Source organism: Camelus dromedarius, chromosome 1 (assembly GCF_036321535.1).
Source record: "Camelus dromedarius isolate mCamDro1 chromosome 1, mCamDro1.pat, whole genome shotgun sequence".
NCBI classification, from domain to species: Eukaryota; Metazoa; Chordata; class Mammalia; order Artiodactyla; family Camelidae; genus Camelus; species Camelus dromedarius.
Genome location: NC_087436.1, coordinates 43,287,072 through 43,308,941, shown reverse-complemented (window position 1 = coordinate 43,308,941; position 21,870 = coordinate 43,287,072). Strand labels below are relative to the sequence as shown.

Genomic DNA, 21,870 nt, shown 5'->3' with positions numbered 1-21,870 from the left:
TCATCTGCAAATAGTGACAGTTTTATTTCTTCATTTCCATTTTGGATTCCTTTTATTTCTTTTTCTGTTTGCTGTGGCTAGGACTGCCAATGCTATAATAAAAGTCACGAGAGTGGGCATCCTTGTCTTGTTCCTGATCTTAAAGGAAATACTTCCAGCTTTTCACCATTGAGTTTGATGTTAGCTGGGGTTTGTCATTTATGACTAAACATCTTTTGAATGAAAACCTCAACATCTTTTAGTTTCACAAGTTTTGTTTTTTAATTACTGGATAGCTTGCCACTGGTTCTTAGTCAAGGGCCAGTGATAAGGTATTTACAGTTTTAATATTTAAGAAAAATTTTGACATTTCAACTAAGTTTATTTTGGTGGACAAAAGAGGTCTTTTGAGCTACAGACAGCTACTGCTTTGCAAAAAAGTTCTAATGCTATCTTTTTGTATGTACAAAAGTAACCTAACTCTTTTAAAGCTATTTTCTAAGTTTAATTTTTGAGCAATTAAAGCTAGAATAACTAGTATTTATGTTGCCTCTTGTCAGCTTTGCATAAGACTAAAAGAGATGACAATGCTCTTCCCAAGTTTCCATTGTCAACATAATCTTCTTTATTGGCTAGTATATTTCAGGCACTAAACTAGGCTTTGGAAATTCTAGAATTATAAGATATGATTTCTGCCTTCAAGTGAAATTATAATTTTATTCTGACCGATGGAATATATGACTCTCTCTACACACACTCATACACATACACCACACATACACATATACATATATTTGACAATTTAATTTTATATGTCATGTTACAGGTAGATATTTATATAAGAATGTAGAGGTAGAATTAAGTATATAGTTCCATATGACTGAAGTGAGGCATATTTTATATGCATAATAATTCTAAAAGAAAAACAGCCTCTCTCCTCTGTGTCTTTTAACATACCAATGATATCTTTTATTTAGAAGTTAGTTAGTCTTACTGTAACTACTGAGACTATTGAAATAAATTACTGCATGTTGTTATGCATTCAGTAATTCCCCTCTTCTTTGGGTGATTTATACAATAATAAAAGAGTTGTTATTGCTTTATATAAAGTTTTTCCCCCAGAGAAGAGCTGAATTATAGTTTATTTCTGAAAAACAGGATGCTAATGGTTCTGTAGTTAGTATCAGTAAGATACCATTTCTTTCTATATTTAATTTCTTTACTAATGTTGTAGTTGGCAATTATCTGTTAAGCTAATTAAGGTCAGAGAATGTTGAGCTCCAAAGCCTATCTAATCAATTCCATTGCTAAGTACAATAGTTTTCCCAAAACTTCAACCAGAAGATTAAGATACAGATGGAGGTCATCTTTACCCATTACTCTTCACTCACTTACCCTTCAGAAGGGACAGGCATGATGCGGCTTATTGTGGTTATCTGATAGAATTGTAAAGGCTTAAGAATTAACGTAACAGCTATAAATTTTGCTAATCAGGATTTGAAACCAAGTTTTAGAATCTAGTAAGTCTGAAAAAATTTACTTGATTCACCGAACTTCTCACTCGTTTTATTCATATTGACTGATGCTGCTTCATGTGTCTATTTGGCCAATTTTACTTTGTTGAACTTCTTCCTTTATTTTGTTTTATGTCCCCAAGTATTTATTGATCTACTCTGTGTTGGGTGCTGTGCCCAGAAGTGGAGACACAAAGAGGAGTAAGTCATGACCTCATCTACCCTGAAAGGCCAGGCTGGTTGGGGAGATAGATAAGTAAACAGCTAATCTGGGGCTCTTGCTAGAGCCATTCACAACACCTAGTGCAGTGTTGTGCTTATAACTAGTAATCAACAAACATTTATGAATGACCGCGTGCTCAGGGTGTATTGGGGCCCCACAGTAAAGGAACGTGGTCAGACTTGAGGGGAGAGGATAAGTTGGGAGGGTGCTGTGAAGAAGCTATCCCAAGCCTCTGGGGGAAGACTCACAGGGTCCACTTAACCCAAATTCTTGTAGAAGTCAAATAATAAAAAACAACTAGCAAAGCATTATCCATTTCTCATTAAACCTGGCTTAAGCCCGATTTTTTTTTTTTAAATGGTCTTGGGCATCTGAACCAAAGCTTAGTTTCATAAGATGAATTAACCCTACTTTTGTTTTTAGTTATGTTTAAATTAGGAGTTTCCTTACTTTTCAATATTCTCTTTGGAGTTGATGCCAATGCGTTTACCCCCAACAAATCAAGAATTTGTTTTGAAAGCTTCCCCAGAAGAAGTTCAGATATTCTCTGAAATGCAATAGTAACTAGAGGGGTTTTTATTGACTGATTTCCAACAGAGGGATTTTGTAGTATGAGCTAAAATGTTAAAAAAAAAAAAAAAAAAAGGGCAGTGCAAGCTACAAATACTTGATTGCTCACCTTCTCCCACTGCCATGTGTTATGTACTGTAATTAATTAGACACATTCTTTTTTTAAAGCCAGTTTTTCACCCTATCTTTTCCATTTCAGTGTAAAATTACAAAAGCTCTTTACCTTGCATGGAGTTAGAGTTGAATATCTCAAACCATTCTAGACAATTACAGTTCATAGCACAAGGGTAAACTTAGAAAGTCACAGCAGGTCACATCCATTGTGGATAAAGTTGTGGATCTCTGTTGTATACTGATCTTATGGGGAAATGTCAGCTGCATGATGTTAGTATTCTGAGCACGTGAGAAGTCTCCTGTACAGAATTCTGTTTTAATCTTACTGGTATATATATACATACATACATATGCTGCAGTATACATATACATTGCACTTATTTTATCAGTACTTCCTGGCAGTTCACGCACGATATTGATAGGTTGACAGTATTTGCTTCCAGAGGCAGCACAAGAAGTGCTTCCATATTAGGAGTTTTATGGACAGAGAAATGGTAAGGAGTGAAGCAAAATCCAGTATCACTGCAAAAAACCAGGCCATCTCCCAGAGGTTATTCTATGTCCTGTGTCTGTAATCAATACCCTCTCTTGGATGTGTCAGTCTTGCATTTTATCAGACCAAAACCAAACCATTCTGCTCTCTCCAGTTTTAGGGTACTGTTTCCCCAAATTTCTGGTCTGGGTTAATTGCGTCACTCGTTACATGCCAGAGCTAGATGTCTCCAAGTTTTCCTTAAGTTCTCCTTTTCCATAAACCCTTAAATTCAATTCCCCGAAGTTTTATAGCTTCTTTTCCCTACATATATGACAAATTGCTTATTTTTCACATTGCTGTTCTGATGACATTGCTCGTCAGGACCATGTCAATTGTATCCCAAGTTGTCCCCCAGATTCCATTCTCTTTGCCCTCTAACTCATCCTCCATATGTTACTAGGGTGATTATTTTGAAACAGAATCTGGTTTTGGCTTTTCCCGTCCTTTCACCTAAAGGGTAATACTCAGTCTTATTATGGCATACAAGAACATCCATGGCCTGGGCCCTGCCTTACTTTTCGAATTTTACTCCTTTCTCATTTCCAACATGACCCTTATAATTCACACACACTGCATTACTTACAGTGTTCTGCATGCTGTGTTCTTTCTACCACTACGCTGTTGCACTTGCTGTTCCCTGTGCCTGCTCTTTTTTCCAGCTGACTCATCACCAGGAACTTTATAAAACGCAATGTTGCTATTCCTACTCTACATCTAAGTGTAAAATATGTTTGTAAAATAAAACAAATGTCTATTGCTTGGACTACTGCCTTTAAATGGATCTCCCTGGATCCATTTTTACCCACTTTAATCTAATTCATGGAACATATTGCAGCTATAAAAAATTGGTTTAATGAAGATCTTGAAATCTTTTGAGGGGATGGAAAATGTTTATTTTTTTCTACATTTAATCACTTGGAGCTAACACCGTGCTTGGCACACAGGAGGTGCTTCAAAAATATTTGTCTTACTCTCAACTAAATAACTTCTTGTTGTTTAAGGACTGGTTAAATTATTTTAATTCTTTATTATCAAAGTAATCTGTTGTTTGATTAATTTATTCCTACTTTGCCCAAACTGAAGCTATGATTTTTTTCACTATGTATACATTTAGATAGGTACAACTATAGACCTTTTCAGTAGTTTAATCAGGTTAATAAAGTGAGTCAAACTGGGAAGTGATTTCCTTCTTATACAGCACACATGTTGCATATTCTTAATTTTTTTAAATTTATTTTTAAAAAGGTTTGTTGACATTCAGCTGTGCACCACTGGGTCGGCAATATGGGGGTCAAGAAATGAATGTAAAAATGATTTTCTATATGACATTTAGCGTAATGCAGACTTCTTTAGAATTGGAATTTTGCCTTCCACGTAGATCATCACAAATATGGAAAAGACTCTGAAAGCTGTGCACTCTTCTTTGGGACCTGCATGCTTTGGAGAATGGGGTGAATAAACAGCTTCTCAAAAATTACATGCACATTAGAAAGATGGGCTTTTGCCATCTTACAGATGACAATGAACTTGATAGCACTTTAACCAAAGGAACTAGAGACACAAATTACTTTTAATAAGCAACATAATTATCATGCTGAAATTCCTGACACCCAGTAATTAGAAAGATTTCCAAAAAATAGAAACCCCAAGGGGTTGCACAAACAGAGTTCTTGGGTCTATTATTCCCATAAAATTAAAATACTGTCTTGGGTCAAGAAATGATACTGGAAAGTAATGAATTCCAATTCTTACTTTATTCTGAAGTAGATATTGATATTGCAACACTTATGTACTCAAAAAAAGTGAAATAAAAAATTGAGTTAGCAGCTCAATTTTGATGCATTTGCTCTAAATTAGTCTTTTTTTTTTTTTGAAAATAGTAGAAATGAGTTCAGAATTACATTTAAACAAGTAGAGTCAGGTTGTCACTGTGTGTGGTTGCTAAGCTGTAATTAAGTGATACTCCCTAGAAAATCAGACTGACAATTACAGATGTACACTGGACTGTTGTAAACAGAAAGCGCTTCTGTATTTCTATGTGCATCTTCACAGGACAACACTGGAACCAACAATGTAAGGATAGAAAAATTTATCCAAGTTCTTTTAAAATAGTGCTCACATTGTAAGGTGCTGTGAAGCTTTCATTGCAAGATTGTATTTTCTTGTCATTCAGTCTTGAATAACTCAATGTTAGAGAAGCAGTCTCCTTTTCAGTGAATGCAGTGTGTGGGGGTGTGGTCGGCGCCTCATCTGTGCTGTGTCACGAAGCTGCTTCTGACTGAGTGATGTCTGCATCAGAGCAGATGGTCTGAAGATGAATAATCAGACCGGCGGGGATAGAAATTTGGTGCCTACCTCAAGGGGGCAATAGTAAATTAACACTGTAGGATGTCTGGCATAATGAACAATTGATGAAAGATATTTTCACTTGATTGGGTTTGTTTTTTGCATATCCTGACAGTTCTAAAAGCCTTCAAGGGAGTCTACAACCTAATTCAGGTCCATTTATCCTGATCCTTAAGTATTGCTGTGGGATGAATTCTAATATATCTTTTCCCTCAAATATCCTGTAACATTTTAACACCCTGATTAGTCAGGGAATGAAAAGAGTTTTGTGTAGAGAAGATTTCTTAAAGAAAGAATTAAATAAAATATGGTTACAGAATTATATCAAAAGCTCTCTGTTTTTTCTCCCGACCAAAATGTTATGGCAGTAGGTTATTATTCACTTATAAAACCTGCTCTCTTATGGCCAGTGATGGCCCGAAGAGAGATTCCTTTGGAAATATGTGTATGCTACATAAAACTTGTTAAGCTCTTCCATGTTTTGGCCCATATTCATTCATGTTGAGTGTAAGATGCTGGCATCTTACATTTTTACAGAGATGTCCAGCTTATTGGAAATTAGGCAAGATATTAGACCTACAATACAGATTGTTTTAAAAATATCTTTTTCATTATTTTACACACAATTAATACCGGTTGGAGATCTCAAAGCAATAATAGAGAACTGTTTAGAATTCAGTCCTGTATAGATGTGGTGTGTGTTACCAAGTTTCTATTGTGAATCTCTTAAGTGTTCGTTATTTTTATTGTTGGCATGTTAAATGCAGATTTCCGTGTAACTTTAGCTATTGAAAATATTAGGGAATACTATGGAGATACTAAAATTGTCAGTTTAGGATTTGTAGAATATTTTGCCTGCCTTTGCGTTGTCAACCTTTTGAACGTAAAAAAAGTAAGTGGAACTTTTCAAATGTATCAGTTCAAGCGGTAGTGTTAGGGATTGTATATGGCATTAAAGCATGATGTTACAAGATATCTCTACACCAAGAGGAACCAGCAATGCAAGTGGGATATCATAATCTCCTAATCATATGCCATTTTCTCAAAGTATGATAAGCTCTTTAGGGAGAAATTTTAACTCTTGATAAATAGTTTAATATTTAAAGCAATCATTAAGATGATTACCTAACTGAAGCAGTAATGTCTTAAATCTGTTCATGTAACTGAAGCCTCCCAAAGAGTAATTTATCCCTCGAAACAATTGGAAGCATGCAATTGTAGTGCTCTTCAATTCATATTTTTAAGACCTACAGCTACAGCAAAATGTTTCCTGTATTATCCTGATTTTCTTAGATTCGTAAATGTTGTGGAGGAACCACACATATTTCCATCTACAAACTTACTATTTTCCCATTTAGATTCAGAAGCATTTCACATGTTGTATGTGTGATGGAATTTCAGAGTTCTGTGGGAAATGCCTAGAATACAAATAATCAAAACCTATTGATTTTCTGCCTTAGAAGTTGCTTAAAATTTCAATTTACCATAATGTTCACTAGGAAACAGAATTATAAGCACTTAAGAAAGTTTTTACCTATCTTTGTAAAAATTTCCATTTTAGTGAACGTTTCAATGTGTCTTACTGTAATGACATCCTAGTAATGAGCCTGGTTATAGAAACATTTTATGAAACCAAACTCATGTCAGCAAAACAAAATTACTTTTCAAGTCAAACTTTCATGGTCTCATAAAATACTAACTGGGAAATTCATATTCCTTCTGTTCAATGATTCCTTTTACGGGAATATATATATAAATACTCAAAAATTTAAAAATCACATAGGGATTAGAAGTATAAAATAGTTACCAAATGTACATCACAACAGTCATTTCTGATTTAGGGGTTTCATTCCTACTAGTTTTGTGTTTTTGCAGCATTTCTAATTTATTGAGGAAGGATATTGTCACATTATTAATATTTTGATTCAGTTTTCAGAACAGTGAGTGACACAGAAAGTGAGTGTACAGAAAATTTTTTAAGGTATAAAACTGTCTCTGACTATTTACTTCTGTTTATCCTAAAAAAAATTAACAACTGAAATCTCTGAACCAGATCTGGTCTTTTTGGATTTGTGGTAAACGTTTTCGAAGACCAGTGCAGTACAATTTGTATTACTGTATACAAAGATAAGAAAAGTGGAATAACTTTCACTAAAGCTAAATGAAGAGTATAATTCATGATGATCAAATAGAATTGTGTAATTTTTAGAATTACAAAGCCTCAGTGGATGTCAGAGCAACTCATGAAAAGATGCTCTAGAATTTGACTTAGAAACCTCCTTTTGAGGTCAGGAACAAAACTGTGTGAACTTAGCAGTCTGCATTGTCTCTTAGCCTGTGTAGTGCCTTAAATGAATGCAAATACAATTTTCATTAAAAGTCTTGTGCAATATGAATAGTCTGCATCAGAAAAATTGCCTCCACTGTAAGAAAAAGATACTGCTTTTGAATACTAATTTTTTCATCTGTTTACTCTTCAGTGGTTTTGTCGCCATGGTGTAAGTTAGGAACAACTTGTATTTCAGTGTCAGCATCTTTTTAAAGTAAATATTTCATTTGATTATAATATTCATACAGAAAGTGCATAAATTATAATGTTTATCTTGATATTTCTCACAAAGTTTGCATACCCATTTAACCACACCCAGAATTAGAAACTAGAAGTACAGTATTACCAGCAACCGAAGCCCCTTTCTACCCCCTTCCAGAAACTACTATTCCAACTTCGAACAGTTGAGATTGGTTTTGTCAGTTTTTGAACTTTAATAAATGGAATCATAAAGATGTCCTTTTTGGGGTCTGCCTTAATTTTCTTTGCATTATTTTTGTGAGATCTGTTGGTGTTGCATGTGAGTAAGATTCATTCACTTCTCTTCCCACTGCTACATAATCTTCTGGTTTTACTCTCTTGACATATAAGAATTGTACAAGGGATTCATTAATCTCGACATGGTATTGCAAAATATTCTTAATGCTTTGAAAGGGGTGGAATTGGTATGCTAGAGGCAGTGCTTACTTTTCACGGATGATAATCTTAGGGAAAACTTGGATAATGAAATAACTCATCTACTGTGCTAGTGAAAATCAATGTCAGAAATGTGATACTAAGTTAAGGGGGGAGAAAACATTGTCCATATAAAAATGTAATTTCAAATGACCTCACACAACAAAAAGAAAATATTCAAGTAGAGTTTATCTGTTTAAAGTTAGATATTGTTCTGATACCAATTCTCAATTGTATGTGTTAATCATTAATTACCTTAAATAACATTTTAAAAGTAAAAATAGGAACACCTATACCTAAACCAATTTTTTTTTAAAACATAGGTCACTGAAGTAAGAACAAGCTTCAGGGAAGTTAAAAATATAAACTCTCTCTGCAGATTAGAGCTCTTTTGGCATTTCTCATTTAGTAGAATGAAATGAGACTAAAAATGTAGCTTAATTAGCGTGTTTGAGCTATAGTGTACAAACTTATGATTTATAGAAATTTTTGTTGTTTGTGGCAGCTGAACAGAAATTATTGAGTAGAATTTTGTGGTGTAAGTGTTTTGCTTGTCATTTACATGTTCTAACTAACTGCAAGAAGGCAACTTGTGGGATTCTTCCTAAAAATGTCAGTACATCTAGTGTGCAGTTCTCAATTGCCCCCAAATTTTTGGTTTATGACAAGATAGTGATAAGAATTTGAGTTACTAAAAGAACTAAAACATTTAAACAATCCAGCAGTCCCTATACAAAAGTATGATTGTTTAAGTAAAAGCATTCATATATCACAAAGAGGATGCTTTGTAAAATCATCATTGGAGACAGATCATACCCAGTTCTGGCTTCTTTTCTGTCTTTTTGCACCTGCACACAGCAGCGTATTTTCAAATACTCTGGTCCTCTGGCAGCAGCCTTTTTATCTAAAGAAATTCATGTGTGTGCAGCTATACTTTGCTTTGCTGTTGTTGTCTTGCCTTTATCATTTACAAGAAAAACCACAGTTATAAAACAAATTCAGTAAGTGTCCTCTGTGCCTGCCATTGGGCTAAGCACCTTCAAATAGTATTTAATTCTTCCAACAACTCCATGAAGTATATTTTTTGATAAGGAAATTGAGACCCACAAAAACTCAAGATCATACAACTCGTAATTTATTGAACATGGGTTCAACTTATCCAACCTTCCTAGGAAAAGATCGAAAGAATTGTAGCAATGCCGCTTATTTCGTGATGTTCATATTAAAGATTTTCCCCTCAAGTTATTTTAGTACATTTTATTTATTTTGTATTGCTATAAAAATGTGGGTCTCACGGTAGGCAGGTAAATGACCCTGTTTTTCCAAAGGAATAACTGCATCCTAAGGAAATAAACAAATTCCTTAAATTCCACAAAGAACATGTGCTTTCCTATGGTTAATCAGGTAGCAAATATTTGTGGATGGTACAGGATAAGCCAGAGACTATGAGGGGAGGTGCCCTGCATCGCCCTGGGAGAGTCAAAGCTGCTGGCTGAGTCACATGAGTGCTTCTCAAACTTGAGTAATGTATTCATCTCTTTTAAAGTGTAAAAAAAACTTGGGAGTCTGGTGTTATTTTTATTATGGTGTTAATTTAAATGTCATACTAAAACTCCTTAAAATCTTAGATCATTACTAAAAAAGAAAGTAATTTTATCAATTAAGCAGAAACAGAACTACAAAACTAGTATTATTCAAATAAATGACACCGACAGAATGGACAGAATTGCCTAAAACTAAATCACAAGTATTGGGTTTAATAGTAAAAAGATTTAACCTCAGATTTCTAGAATTTAGTATATTCCTGAATTTGACTTCAATGAAAATAATATAGAGAATGCATATGACTGTTATTCATACATTTAAGTTTTGTTTCCCACTTAAGAATAGCAAAACTTAAAGCTATCAGAGAATTTTACTAATGCCAATTTTAATGGGATGCCATTTGATGATCATTTAAAGCTCTCTTCATTTACTTTGTGTGGTAGAGAAGCGTACCTAATCTAGCAAAAGCTGCAGTTGGGAACTGAAAAGCATTTTACTCTGAATTTTCTATTACACTCACCGCTAAATGGTGGAGGCAAGTTGGACCATACAGAGATAGCATCTGAGCCTGCTGTTTATTTGCATCATTAATGCACTGCTGAGTGCTGTGCTCAAGTTCTTTTGGTACATCCTGCCATGTATGAGGACCAGATTCTCTGATTAGTCTTTGTCACGTGGCAAAACCTTTTGCATATCATGCATCTGTCTGTGTTCCATCTCTAATTCACCTGTTACGCACTGAATTAAGAACACAGAGGCGTATACAACCCATATATGGTTGTACTCAGTTAAGGGTGGCCATCTAGGTGAGCTGGAGCACGCTTATACTTTCCTTATTAGGTTATTATTGAACTGTAAACATAGAAGTTTTACAAAATCTTGGCACAAACTCACGGACCCCTGTGAGTGTGCCCCTGGACCCTATGGTGAAGCACTCTTTTAGGACATAATATGGCTCTGTGAATGCACATTCCTCCTTGCCTTTCATGTCCACCCTGCTGGGTGCTGAGAAAGTATTGTTCTTCTAACATTCCAACCAAAAAACATACAGAACTGTGTCAAGAAGAATTTAAGAGGAAATTTTTCTTTCTTGGCTTGAGATGCCACACTTGGTTTGTAAAGGGGGGACAAGTTGTAATGACATCCATCTGTTGCAGATTAAAATAAGTGCGGCTCAGCCTTTGAATACCTTGTCCAGCGTCAGACTTTATAGGCATCAGTACAATTGGTTTTGGGATTGAGAGCTGTAGGGACATAAAGCAGCAAAGCAGAAAGAGGTTAGTCTATTTCCCTGAGACTTTTCCCCCGAAGGAGTTGCTATTGCCTCATTTTCTCTTTACTGTGCTTTTATGTGTGAAATCTGATTGAGCCAGGAGACGACAGTCTATTTTGAAAGCATACTTTCCCCCCTACTTAATTTTACTTTTAAAATTCTTACGTTTTTTCATACTCGGAGGGAAACATCGCATGGTAAAAATTGCTGCATCTCTCACCATGAGTCCCGGAATCCTCTTTCATCTCTGTGTTGATTGAAGGTAACCAGACTGACTGCTGTTTATCCTAAGCTCTTGTGCCAAGAGCTTTAATCACAGATTGACCTCTTTGCAGCATAGAGTTTGCTTGTGTTTATGTGGAAGTGGGAGAAAAAGATATATTTCCATGTAGGTCTATACTTTTAACCTTCCATAATGTTACTAACTACCCAGAAATTTTGAAGTCTTTTTAATTTTGTTCTTGAATCCTGTGTTCTGGAACCATTTTATTATAACACACTTATTTGCATTTACATTTGCAAAATGCATTTATAACTCACTTTCTCACTTTGGGAAAACTGAATCCCTTAATGTGGTTCTAGAAGAAACCAACTGATAGCAAAATCTACCATGAGTCAACTGTTGAGGAGGTCCCTGGCAGGATGACTCAGATGTTACATTTCCACTGGCTCTAGCCTCTCCAAAACAGTAGGAACAAGTTTTTGCTAAAATTCCAGGGATTGGCTGTAAGTCTTTGACTTGCATCTACTTTTCAGGAGTTTGATTCAGGAAAGGGAAAACTCGTTATGAAAGCTTGCTATTATGTAACAGCAAAAGCTTCACCCTTCAGACTGACAACTGCCCCCCTTAAGCTTCCAAAGGATGTCTCCAAGGTGTTTCGGCATCCCTTCAGGGTCAGGTGCTCCCTTCTGTCTCTGTTCATGGCCTTCTTTTTCCACAGGAGTGACAGGGCACCCTGACTTCGGTTTGTTCGTTTTACCATGTTCGGCATGTCAAGGGAGATAATCAGCTGGCTTTTTAGCGCAGTGTGTACTTTACTACCTCCTTCCTTATTCCCAAATGAATACAGTTCTAAGTAGTTTGTCTCAAGTCAGCTCTTCATTTTTCTAGGTGCATAGATGGCTGATAGATTTGATATCAGCCAAGAATTCTCTTTCCAGCTAAGGCAGTCTATTTAGCAAGTGCCACGATTTACAGAGTGAGTATGTAGACCAAGGGCATGCCGAGGTTATCACAAACGAAATAAACATAGAGCTCATGAGTTAGGTTTCTGTAGGAACATCTGCTGTGATACTCGGCAGGGGTGAGGCAGAACAGCAAAGACTAGCTTTGAGGCTGATAAACATGAGTTCAATCTCAGATCATCCACTGAAAAATTGTGACCTTGGAAATTTTCTAAACTTCCTTCTTCACTTAGTAAATGAGCAGTGTAATAGTTCCTTCCTCCTGGTATTACTGTATTAATGATATAGTGCATGTGACTTCTTAGCTCTGTGCCTGCCCTACAGTAAACACTCAAATGTTACCTATAACATTAAGCCTCCTGTACAAGTGGTACTTTCTAGGCCTTACCATATAATATATAGCCCATGGATTTATTTTTTTAACTATATACGGAAAAGAATATTGTCATACTTTCTGTGACCTAATATTATTTCACTGTTGTCATTTTGTAGTAAATAATGTTTCTTGTGGGATATTGACATAACATAATACATTGTATTACATTTCACTTTTGAGTGCTGTGGCAAGAAACCAGAGGGCAGAAAATCTTCCTGAAATTTAGAATTTGCTGCAAACTGCAAAATCCTTTCCTAGAATAGGCATTTTGCACTGAGTCACAATTCGGTCGCTGCAGCTTTGCAGATACACTGGGGGCACCCTGCCATGGGCACAGCTTTCAGGAAGGATGAAGCGTGAGGCACAGTGCAGGGAGGAGGAACAGTACAGTGTTAGTCATGCCGTGATACATTTCTGAAGACTCAGACACCAATTCCAGATGTGTAGAGTTCAGTCGTACCTGACAACTCCTTGTAAATTATCTATCTGATTTGTAAATATATAAACCTTTGTGGTATTTGGGTTAAATGTGAGGGGATTTCATCCTTGGGTTTTCAGTCTTCCCCTGTGTAAATCATTTTAACAGTATGTGAATGATTCCGTATTTGAGATTCCTGGACAAAACGCTTCCACTGCTATCTCTGGACATCATCACCAGTCATGATAAATGGGTCTGACAGCATGTGCCAAGGGCCCTTTCCAAGCACATTCTTCAAGGGAGGGAGGCAGGCAGGGGAGCCGACCGAGGAGAACACTGGATTCAGAGCCGTCCCACCTGCGGCGTCTCACTTCCTCTTAGTTTTCTCGTTAGTCAGATGTTACACTACAAAAAGAGCTATAAAGTGATGCCAGTGTCTTGGAACCTAGCAAAAGTTCATCATCGTTATTGTGTTAAAGTTCGAAAGGCAGGCTTTGTCAGTGAGACAAAGAGGCAGGGTGAAGGTGGCTACACCTCTGGAGGAGCCTCTCCAGGACTTTTCTGGCGGGCGTGAAATTCAGCTGATTCACCCAGGATCAGATTTTGAGAGGAGTAAAGGCAAGATGAGGACTTAAAAAGCAGTCTCCATCCAGAGTGATCATCTTTACCCAGAGATTTCAGTCTGGTATTATGTCAGCTGGTTTAAATTTAATCTTGTTTTTCCAAAATCACCAGGATCACAAAATTTGCATCGGGCCAGTCCACACCTGCCAACTAGTGCTATCCGCTTTCCTCAAAGCTTCCTCGGAGCTTTCTGTTATTCCTTTATAATGAGGACAGATGACTGCCAAGTTACCCATGCTCAGTGTTCTCCTTCAGATACATCCGAAAACCAAACAGTAAAGGAAGAGAAAGAAGAAACCCAGTGCCTTTCATTTCTTATAGTTTTGTTTTGTTTTTTATTTCCCTTTTGTCTTACTAGGCTCGGTATAAATTCACTAGCTTCCTGAAGCTAAAATGAATGGGAAACAGTGGATTTGGGGGTCGTGTAAATTCATCTTCAAATGTGGGTAAAGATTTAGAATACAGCATAACAATTATTTTTATTATAATCGTTCTTTTACACTGTTTAATAAGCATATATTTCCCACCGACTTTAATGTCCTTGAACAACTCTCTAGAAATACTGTGAAGTTGCTACCTTGTACTGTGAGTTATTATTCAGTGTTTCAAATTCAGGATTGAAATCTTTTGCAACTAAAGCTTTTCTGGTGTGAAGTTTAAACATTCTTGTCTTTCTACCTTTGATTTGTTTTTATTTTATCAATAATTCACTAAAGGTCTTTCTTTCCCCCTCACAGTCTGACAGCAATGCAAGCTTTCTCCGCGCTGCCAGAGCCGGCAATCTAGACAAAGTAGTGGAATACCTGAAGGGGGGCATAGACATCAATACCTGCAACCAGGTAAGAACACGGCAGCCGGCTCTGCATTACACACTGAAGACACACTTAGTATCAATGCATATATTCCAAGAGTCCAACATTTTTTTTTGTCCTTCTGAAATTCACTAAAATAGCATCAACTCAGAATGGTGAAAGTCCATTTTTGCTCCCTTACCAACTTTTGAAGCCTCAAAGACATTTGTATCTAGAGCTAATAATGCTGGCAAAGTAGACAGATCAACAATAATTGAACATCAATTTTGTCAGTGAAATGATCTCGGCTGCCCTTAGCTGAAATGTTGATCAAGATTGATGTTTTACTTCTCATTTATCATCAACCGGTTATCCAGACTCTGGCTTCTTTTCTTGTCTGCCATATGCCTTTTACTCAGGGGTAACTAACTGGTACAGTTTGGGATATAGAAATAAGAGGATAAAATCAAAATGATTCCTCCTTTACCCCCAATTAGTTTTATTTATTTATTGTTTTAATTTTTTAATTTTTGTTTTTTAGTTGACATAGAGTCAGTTTACAATGTTGTGTCAATTTCTGATGTACAGCATAATGTTTCAGTCATACATATACATACATATATTCCTTTCATATTCTTTTTCATTATAGGTTACTACAAGATATTGAATATAGTTCCCTGTGGTGTACAGTATAAACTTGCTATTTATCTATTTCATATATAGTAGTTAGTATCTGCAAATCTTGAACTTCCAATTTATCCCTTCCCACCCCCTTTCACCAAAACCCTGGTAACTGTAAGTTTGTTTTCTATGTCTGTATGTTTCTGTTTTGTAAATAAGTTCATTTGTGTCTCTCTTTTTTAAAGATTCCACATATAAATGATATCATATGGTGTTTTTCTTTCTCTTTCTGGCTTACTTCATTTAGAATGATGATCTCTAGGTCCATCTATGTTGCTGCAAATGGCATTATTTTATTACTTTTTATGGCTGAGTAGTATTCCATTGTATAAATTTACCACTTCTTTATCCAGTCATCTGTCGTTGGACATTTAGGTTGTTTCCATGTCTTGGCTAATGTAAATAGCCAATTAGTTTTAAAATATGGATTTGAATGAGAAGAGGTTGAAATTGTTGGCTTAAGTGAAGTGTTTGGATTATTTATTAATCACATCTATTTTATAAAGACTTTAGACTTTGGATATTATTTGGTCTCAGGACTGTTGAGATTTTTGTGCTACTTTTAACTGATGTTAATGCCATGAGTTGTATCCAGTGGATTTAGTGGATTCCATTTTTTCACTGTAGTGTGCTAAATGTTGCTTGTGCACTCGTGTGTGTGTGTGTGTGTGTGTGTGTGTTTGTGACAGAGCTGACTGGGAAGTGAATAATTCCAGAGAGTTTTATGTTAAGAAGCGAAAAATTTTATTGTTGGATTCTAAATCATCTACAGAATGCCTCTTTCTATCCTGATACATATTGAGCCCAGCTATGTTCACTCTGTAGTCCCCTGAAATTAGTAAGTCTTTCAAATACAACTTTTCAAAAACTGAACCTGAAATTTTCTCATACTCAAACTCACTCTTGTCTAAAATTCCTACCTGCTGATTTCCTCACCTATATGTCAGTTCCAACAGTACCCCTCCTCCTTTACCTCACTCCAGTCCAGCCCTTCTTTCTTGGTCCATCATCCGCATTCAAATTTGCATTAATTCAAATCTTGACATGGTCATTTACCATAGTGGCCATAACAGCTGCCTTTATTACATTCTGTCTTCATCTTGTCCACTCTGGTCAACCTCCACACTATGTCTGGGTCATCTTTCTAAAAGAAAAATTTGGTTATGGCAGTCCCCCTACCCTCAACTATCTTTGGTCACCAATGCTTAGATCATTGAGGTAGGTGTATCAAAATGACCTGGAGGCTTTTGCAAAGGGTGCAGGATTTCCTTGGCTTCTCTTGAGAGTTGCCAGCATAGGAAGCATTGTCACGATGGCAATATTTCTCTCCTTTAGAGGAGCACATCTCTTGGCAGCAACAATACTGAGAGTGGCTTGCTGTTGGGAATATCAATCTGCTGTCACCCTGAGCATCCCTACATGTTCTTTTGGGTGTGGCAAGAATGAAAGACCCTGAATGCTCCTTATCTGGTGACCACTTCTCGGGGTGGTGCTACCAATGAGCAACCTTGAGAGATTAAGTAACTTTTTCTCCAGATAAAAAGTAGAAAACTATTTTTCTTATTTTAAAAGCTACAAATCCCCCAAGGTTAGTGTTCTTTAACATAACCCATGACATAGGCATCCATCGCTGATCCTATGTGTCGCTTCCATGGGATTGGGAAGAGGGCATAGGGAACTGGTGCAAGCAACATCTTGACACTCAGCTGCTGCTTTTGCTGTGAACTAGAAAGTCCGTTGTCTTTGATCCAGGAGACTCATGTCTTCTACCAGCATCATGCTACAGTAGCCGTTTAGCTTTTTAGCTTGTAGGTAAGATAAAAATACCAGACCTTGTATGAGCTTGACAGTGACCTATGGAATAAAGTCAAATTCCTTTATCCCAATATATAAGATCTTCATATTTTGCATCTCTATTTCTTATCCATTTTATATTTCATTATGAATCTTTTTATTTGGTATGTTTTTAATGCTCTATTAAACAAGTAATTTGGGATTTATGTACATTAATTACTTTAAAAGAGAAAGAACATTCAAATTCTCATATGGATATATGAACTTCTTCCAAAAATGCCTATGAGATTGAATATGAAATATTTTAAATTTTAACTTGTTATTTTAGACTTTTTTCAAGTATATTGCATTCCCTCAATTTTAATATTGATTCATTAACTTTCTAAATTTGCAATATGCTGGAAAATAGACAATGAAACCATAAGAACTCTTAGTTCATTTAGATAAAATCATCATAAGTTATGCCAAAAAAGGAACCCAAGGAAAATGAAGTTAACCTCAGTCAAGCCAAGTCCACTTAACCCTCAACCATAAGAAATATATTAATTGTATGAAAGATCTTAGTTTTTTTTTTTAAAGGAAAGTAAACTCTCATCAGTAAATATTCAATTCTTATCTGCTTTATAGACCAACCTAACTTCTTGAGTTACCTTGCAAAGTTCTTAGTAACCTAAAGTATTTTTCTTGTAGTGGCCCACTGTCCACTAATATGTTACTATAAAAAGAAAGAACATTTATTTTTGTGAGAAGGCAACAAAATGTCATGAAACCACACAAAACTGAGAGCCCAGAGGCTCAAGTTTAAGTTCCATCTCCACTTTTGTCAAGTCATTTCACTTCAGAAAGTGACATTTTTCTAAACTCTAAAACAAGAAAATAATAATACATTCAATCTTACACCACTGGGTTGCAGTGCAAATTAAATGATGAAATAAAAAGGACTTCCTAAGGTATACATATTGTCATTGCAATTAGTGTGTATAATTCACCAAGAATCAGAAAAATTAAAATTGACCTCTACACAGACTATGAGAGTGATTCTCTTCATTCACCTGAATTTTCTAGGTATAAAGTAAATGTTGTTATCTCATGTTGATTCTTTATTATTACCCTTCAAGAATGTGCCTTAGAGATTTGGCAAATGAAGTGACTAATGTTAACTAATGAGCCACTATCTATCAGGCTTTGTGCTGGGGGCTTTATGTGTGATGTTTCATCAATCAACAGAGACAAATGTTATGAGGTGGGCATTTGCCTGAGTTTACAAATGCAGGCACTGAGCCCACAAGTGGTTAAGTGATGTCCCCAGGGTCACAGATCCGTCTCTCACGTACAGGTCTTTTCTACTACAGGATTTCTTCCTGTGATGTTTGAATCTGCCTTTCAAAATTTACAATGGTGGTATCCTTTATTTTGAAGCTGAAACCTTATTGTTAATCTGCCATCGCAAATATATAAAAGAACTTCAGTCATCCTCAGATTAACGTAACATGTAGTTAAAGGAATTTTTAAGTCAAAGAGCACCACCACTAGGATTACTACTAAAACTCAATGAACTAAATAAAATAGAAAATAATTTCCAAACACCCAGGAGGGCAAAAGAGGCAACTCTTCAGCCAAAGTATTGCTGTTTCTAAATACATAAAACTCAAAGCTAGTATGGTGTATGAAAGAAGAGAAGAAACAGTATTCTCTCTTTTGCTTCTAAGCTTGAGTTTCTGGGGAGCATTCTGACATGTAACATAGAAACCAGGACTTTCTGTACCCTGTTGTATTTCTCAATGGAAAGCAATCTGGGCTGCACCAACTTTCCAAAAATATCGCCAGTGTTGGCGTGCTGAGATTCCTTAAACTGAAACTTGGATGAAAAATTTTTTCTTTATAAAATTGGTCCCAAAACTACCATGAGAATTTGGAAATTTGTTAAAAAAAATACCATTTGGCTTCTAATCATTTAAAGGATATGGGAGAAATTCATAAATTTTGCATAAGACAATATTATTTTTTAAAAACTTTGAGTTTTAATTTTTCTTTTCCAAATAGTTATAAATCTGTTAACTTATTTTTCTTAGAAGGTTAAACTGGTCATGTATTTATCTTTTTATCTCTTACACATTCAGGAAAGAGAATAAATCTTATCATTTGCTCTCTATTCTTGAAACTCGGGTATACTTATGCTTTTTTATTTAGCAGTTGTTCCTAAGATCATAATATTATAAGCAAGGTTAACATCCAGATATTAAAAATAGTCTCTGTCACCATTTCATAAAAACTTATAGCCAGTTATAAGTCAATAAAATTGTCTGAAGGTTCGGATACTTGCACTATGTACAAAATTTATTGGTTACACTGCAGTGACTTCAGAATGAAGGACATCATTTATCTTTTATTGGACATAATCCCAGATATTATACTAAAGGCTAATAGTTCTTAAAGTGCTCTGATTTTTGGTCTTGACCTTTTTAACCAGTGAACTGAAAAGGTGCAAAAATATCAGTTAGTTCCTATGTTTCCTTTCTCAAAAACAGAAGGGCAAGGTCAAAGCACCATTTTCAAAATAATGTTAGTGTTCCTAAAATACCAGACCTTTACCAACAAGAAGGTACACTCAACAGTGTATCATATGCTCCCATAGTTATGACTCAGACCACAAAGCCTTTCTGGAAATCACATTAAAAATGTGGGTGCTGGAATCTAAATTCTCATTTTATTCACTTACCAGCTATGTGACCCTGGGCAATCAACTTCTCCAGAACTCAACTGTTTTCTTAATTGCAAAACAGTGATCATAACAACACTGAAGTCATAGCATGGTTGTGATAATTAAATGAGATGTTTGCAAAATGCTCAGCAGAACAAGCATTCAATAAATGTTAGCAACTGGTAGTCCTTAATTATAATGAGGTCATCTTTTTATATTGATTCTCCACTTAAGCTTTAGCAAAAGTGGTGCTGGTTCTCACAGGCAGGACAGAATATAAAAGGTATTGTCATAGCCTGTGTCACCAAATAGGAAAGATCACATTTAGTAGCAATTTGATAACAGTTACTGTTTATCTGAATTACTTTAAATTAAAATCTTTTTCTGGAACTAAAATCTTTTTTACAAATATCATTTGGATCTATCTGGTCTGGACCTCTCTTTTAAAATGCCAAAACAATTTTATTAGCCTGGGACTTTATAAAGGCAACAAAAATGAATAGCTGGGTATTGAATGAATGGAATATGAAAGGAACTATGTATCGTTTTCTAACAAGTTAAATGCGGTACAAATATATGTGCAAATAATCTAACTATACATCAATGGGTTTATTTTGACCCCTCATTTAGAAGCAGCAAAAGGTGGCATGTCTGTCTAGTTCTGTTTGTGTGTGTCCTTTTGTTTTTGGATTTTGCATTATTCTCTGATTTTCTTCAATACATTAATGCCAATTCTTGCTCTATACTAAGTAATGCTGATTCAGACTGGATTTGAATGATGTCTGCCAAATATTTTGAGCACCCAGAATTTTCAGTTTCAATGTTGATAGTCCTTCAATGTAAAATAATTCCAGCAGAGACTTTTCATCAACTACTTGTCCCTAGGTCTAAAAAATTTTGCCTCTCTTTGTAACAACATAAATTTGCGAAGATGTTCGATATGTAACTCTTATTTCATTTAAAAAATGCCAAGGGTAACTTCATGCAAATTATTTCTGTGACTGTCTCCTTAAATACTCTGCTGAAGTGATTTAGATTGAACAGAACAATTTATAGTCTAAGAATTATCCTGAATGCTCTCTTTCAATGACTAAAAGATGTAGATTTTAAAACAGCTCTTAGGCAGCCACTCAACCTCAGATGTTACCATCAAGCAGTCTTTCTGCCACTCTGAACACACGCTCACCCTCTGCTCCTCTGTTTAGTCAAGCATGTGCTGTAAGTTTCCTACATGCAGGCACTGTCCTAGGTGCAGTGAAGAGAGAGACAAAACCCTGCTCTCATATAGCTCACAGTCTGCAACCTGAGAGGAGGGAGCCGATCACCAAGGAAAAAAGAAAATACGTGGGAAGAGAGATGATGGTAAATGACAGTGAGAGACACTGTTGGGGAGGAGGAGGGGGAGCGGAAAGGGAGCAGCGTGTCACAGGAGGAAGGATGGTCGGAAGAAGACCCGGAGGAGTTGGACAAGGAAGCTCTGTGCTGTTTGGAGGGAGTCCCTTTTAGAGGAAGCCCTGATTGGGAGAAGCCCCAAGGAGGGCACATGCCTGGTGGATCTGAGACCAGTGTAGCCGGAGTAGAATGAGGGAGGGGGAAGAAGCAGGAGGTCAGGGGAGAGCCGAAGGCGGCACTAGAGCACTCATAGGCTATTTCAAGAAATAGGAAATGACCATGGAAGTGAGTAGATGAGGCAGGGAGAAGGAAGAATCATTGGCAGAGAAGTCAGGAACCTGAAAGTCTAGAGTTTTGGAAAAACCACTTTCATCCATGTTGGAGAAAGTGGCAATGAACTAGTAGCTACATTCTTCAACAGATGAGGATGGGATCAAAAAGATACAGGCTGATGGCATCTGGAGGTTTATGTAAAAGGAGGAGGAAAAATAGTTTCAAAGAACAAAGAGGATCGAGGAGCATCAGCACAGCTCCACCATGGCCAGTGGTCACCTGGGGCAGTGTGGGGAGCTAAATACTATCCCTAGAGTAGGCTTCAGGGAAGAAGTGGCTTCAGGTTTCTTTTAAAATAAAAAGGCTAAGAGAAATGTTCAGAGAAAAGATTTAGGATACAGACACGCTGCTGATAACCACATTCATGTGTTCTAGACAACCTTCAGAAAATGGAAAATGATCAGAGACAGAGTCAGAAAAGGGGACAGCAAGGCATACAGGGGTTGCATTTGGAGGGATGAAGAGTGACTTG

General features: G+C 36.2%; 1 protein-coding gene across 50 annotated transcripts in view; it reads left to right on the top strand.

Annotated features, from left to right (window-relative positions):
- Positions 1-21,870, top strand: part of ANK2 (ankyrin 2) — a 603,826-nt gene that overhangs the window by 393,968 nt on the left and 187,988 nt on the right. For all 50 annotated transcript variants that reach the window (XM_064481197.1, XM_031467121.2, XM_064480111.1 and 47 more), the window contains one exon: positions 14,444-14,545. In XM_064481197.1, coding sequence (XP_064337267.1) covers positions 14,444-14,545 — 102 coding nt within the window. The remainder of the gene's footprint in view (positions 1-14,443; positions 14,546-21,870) is intronic.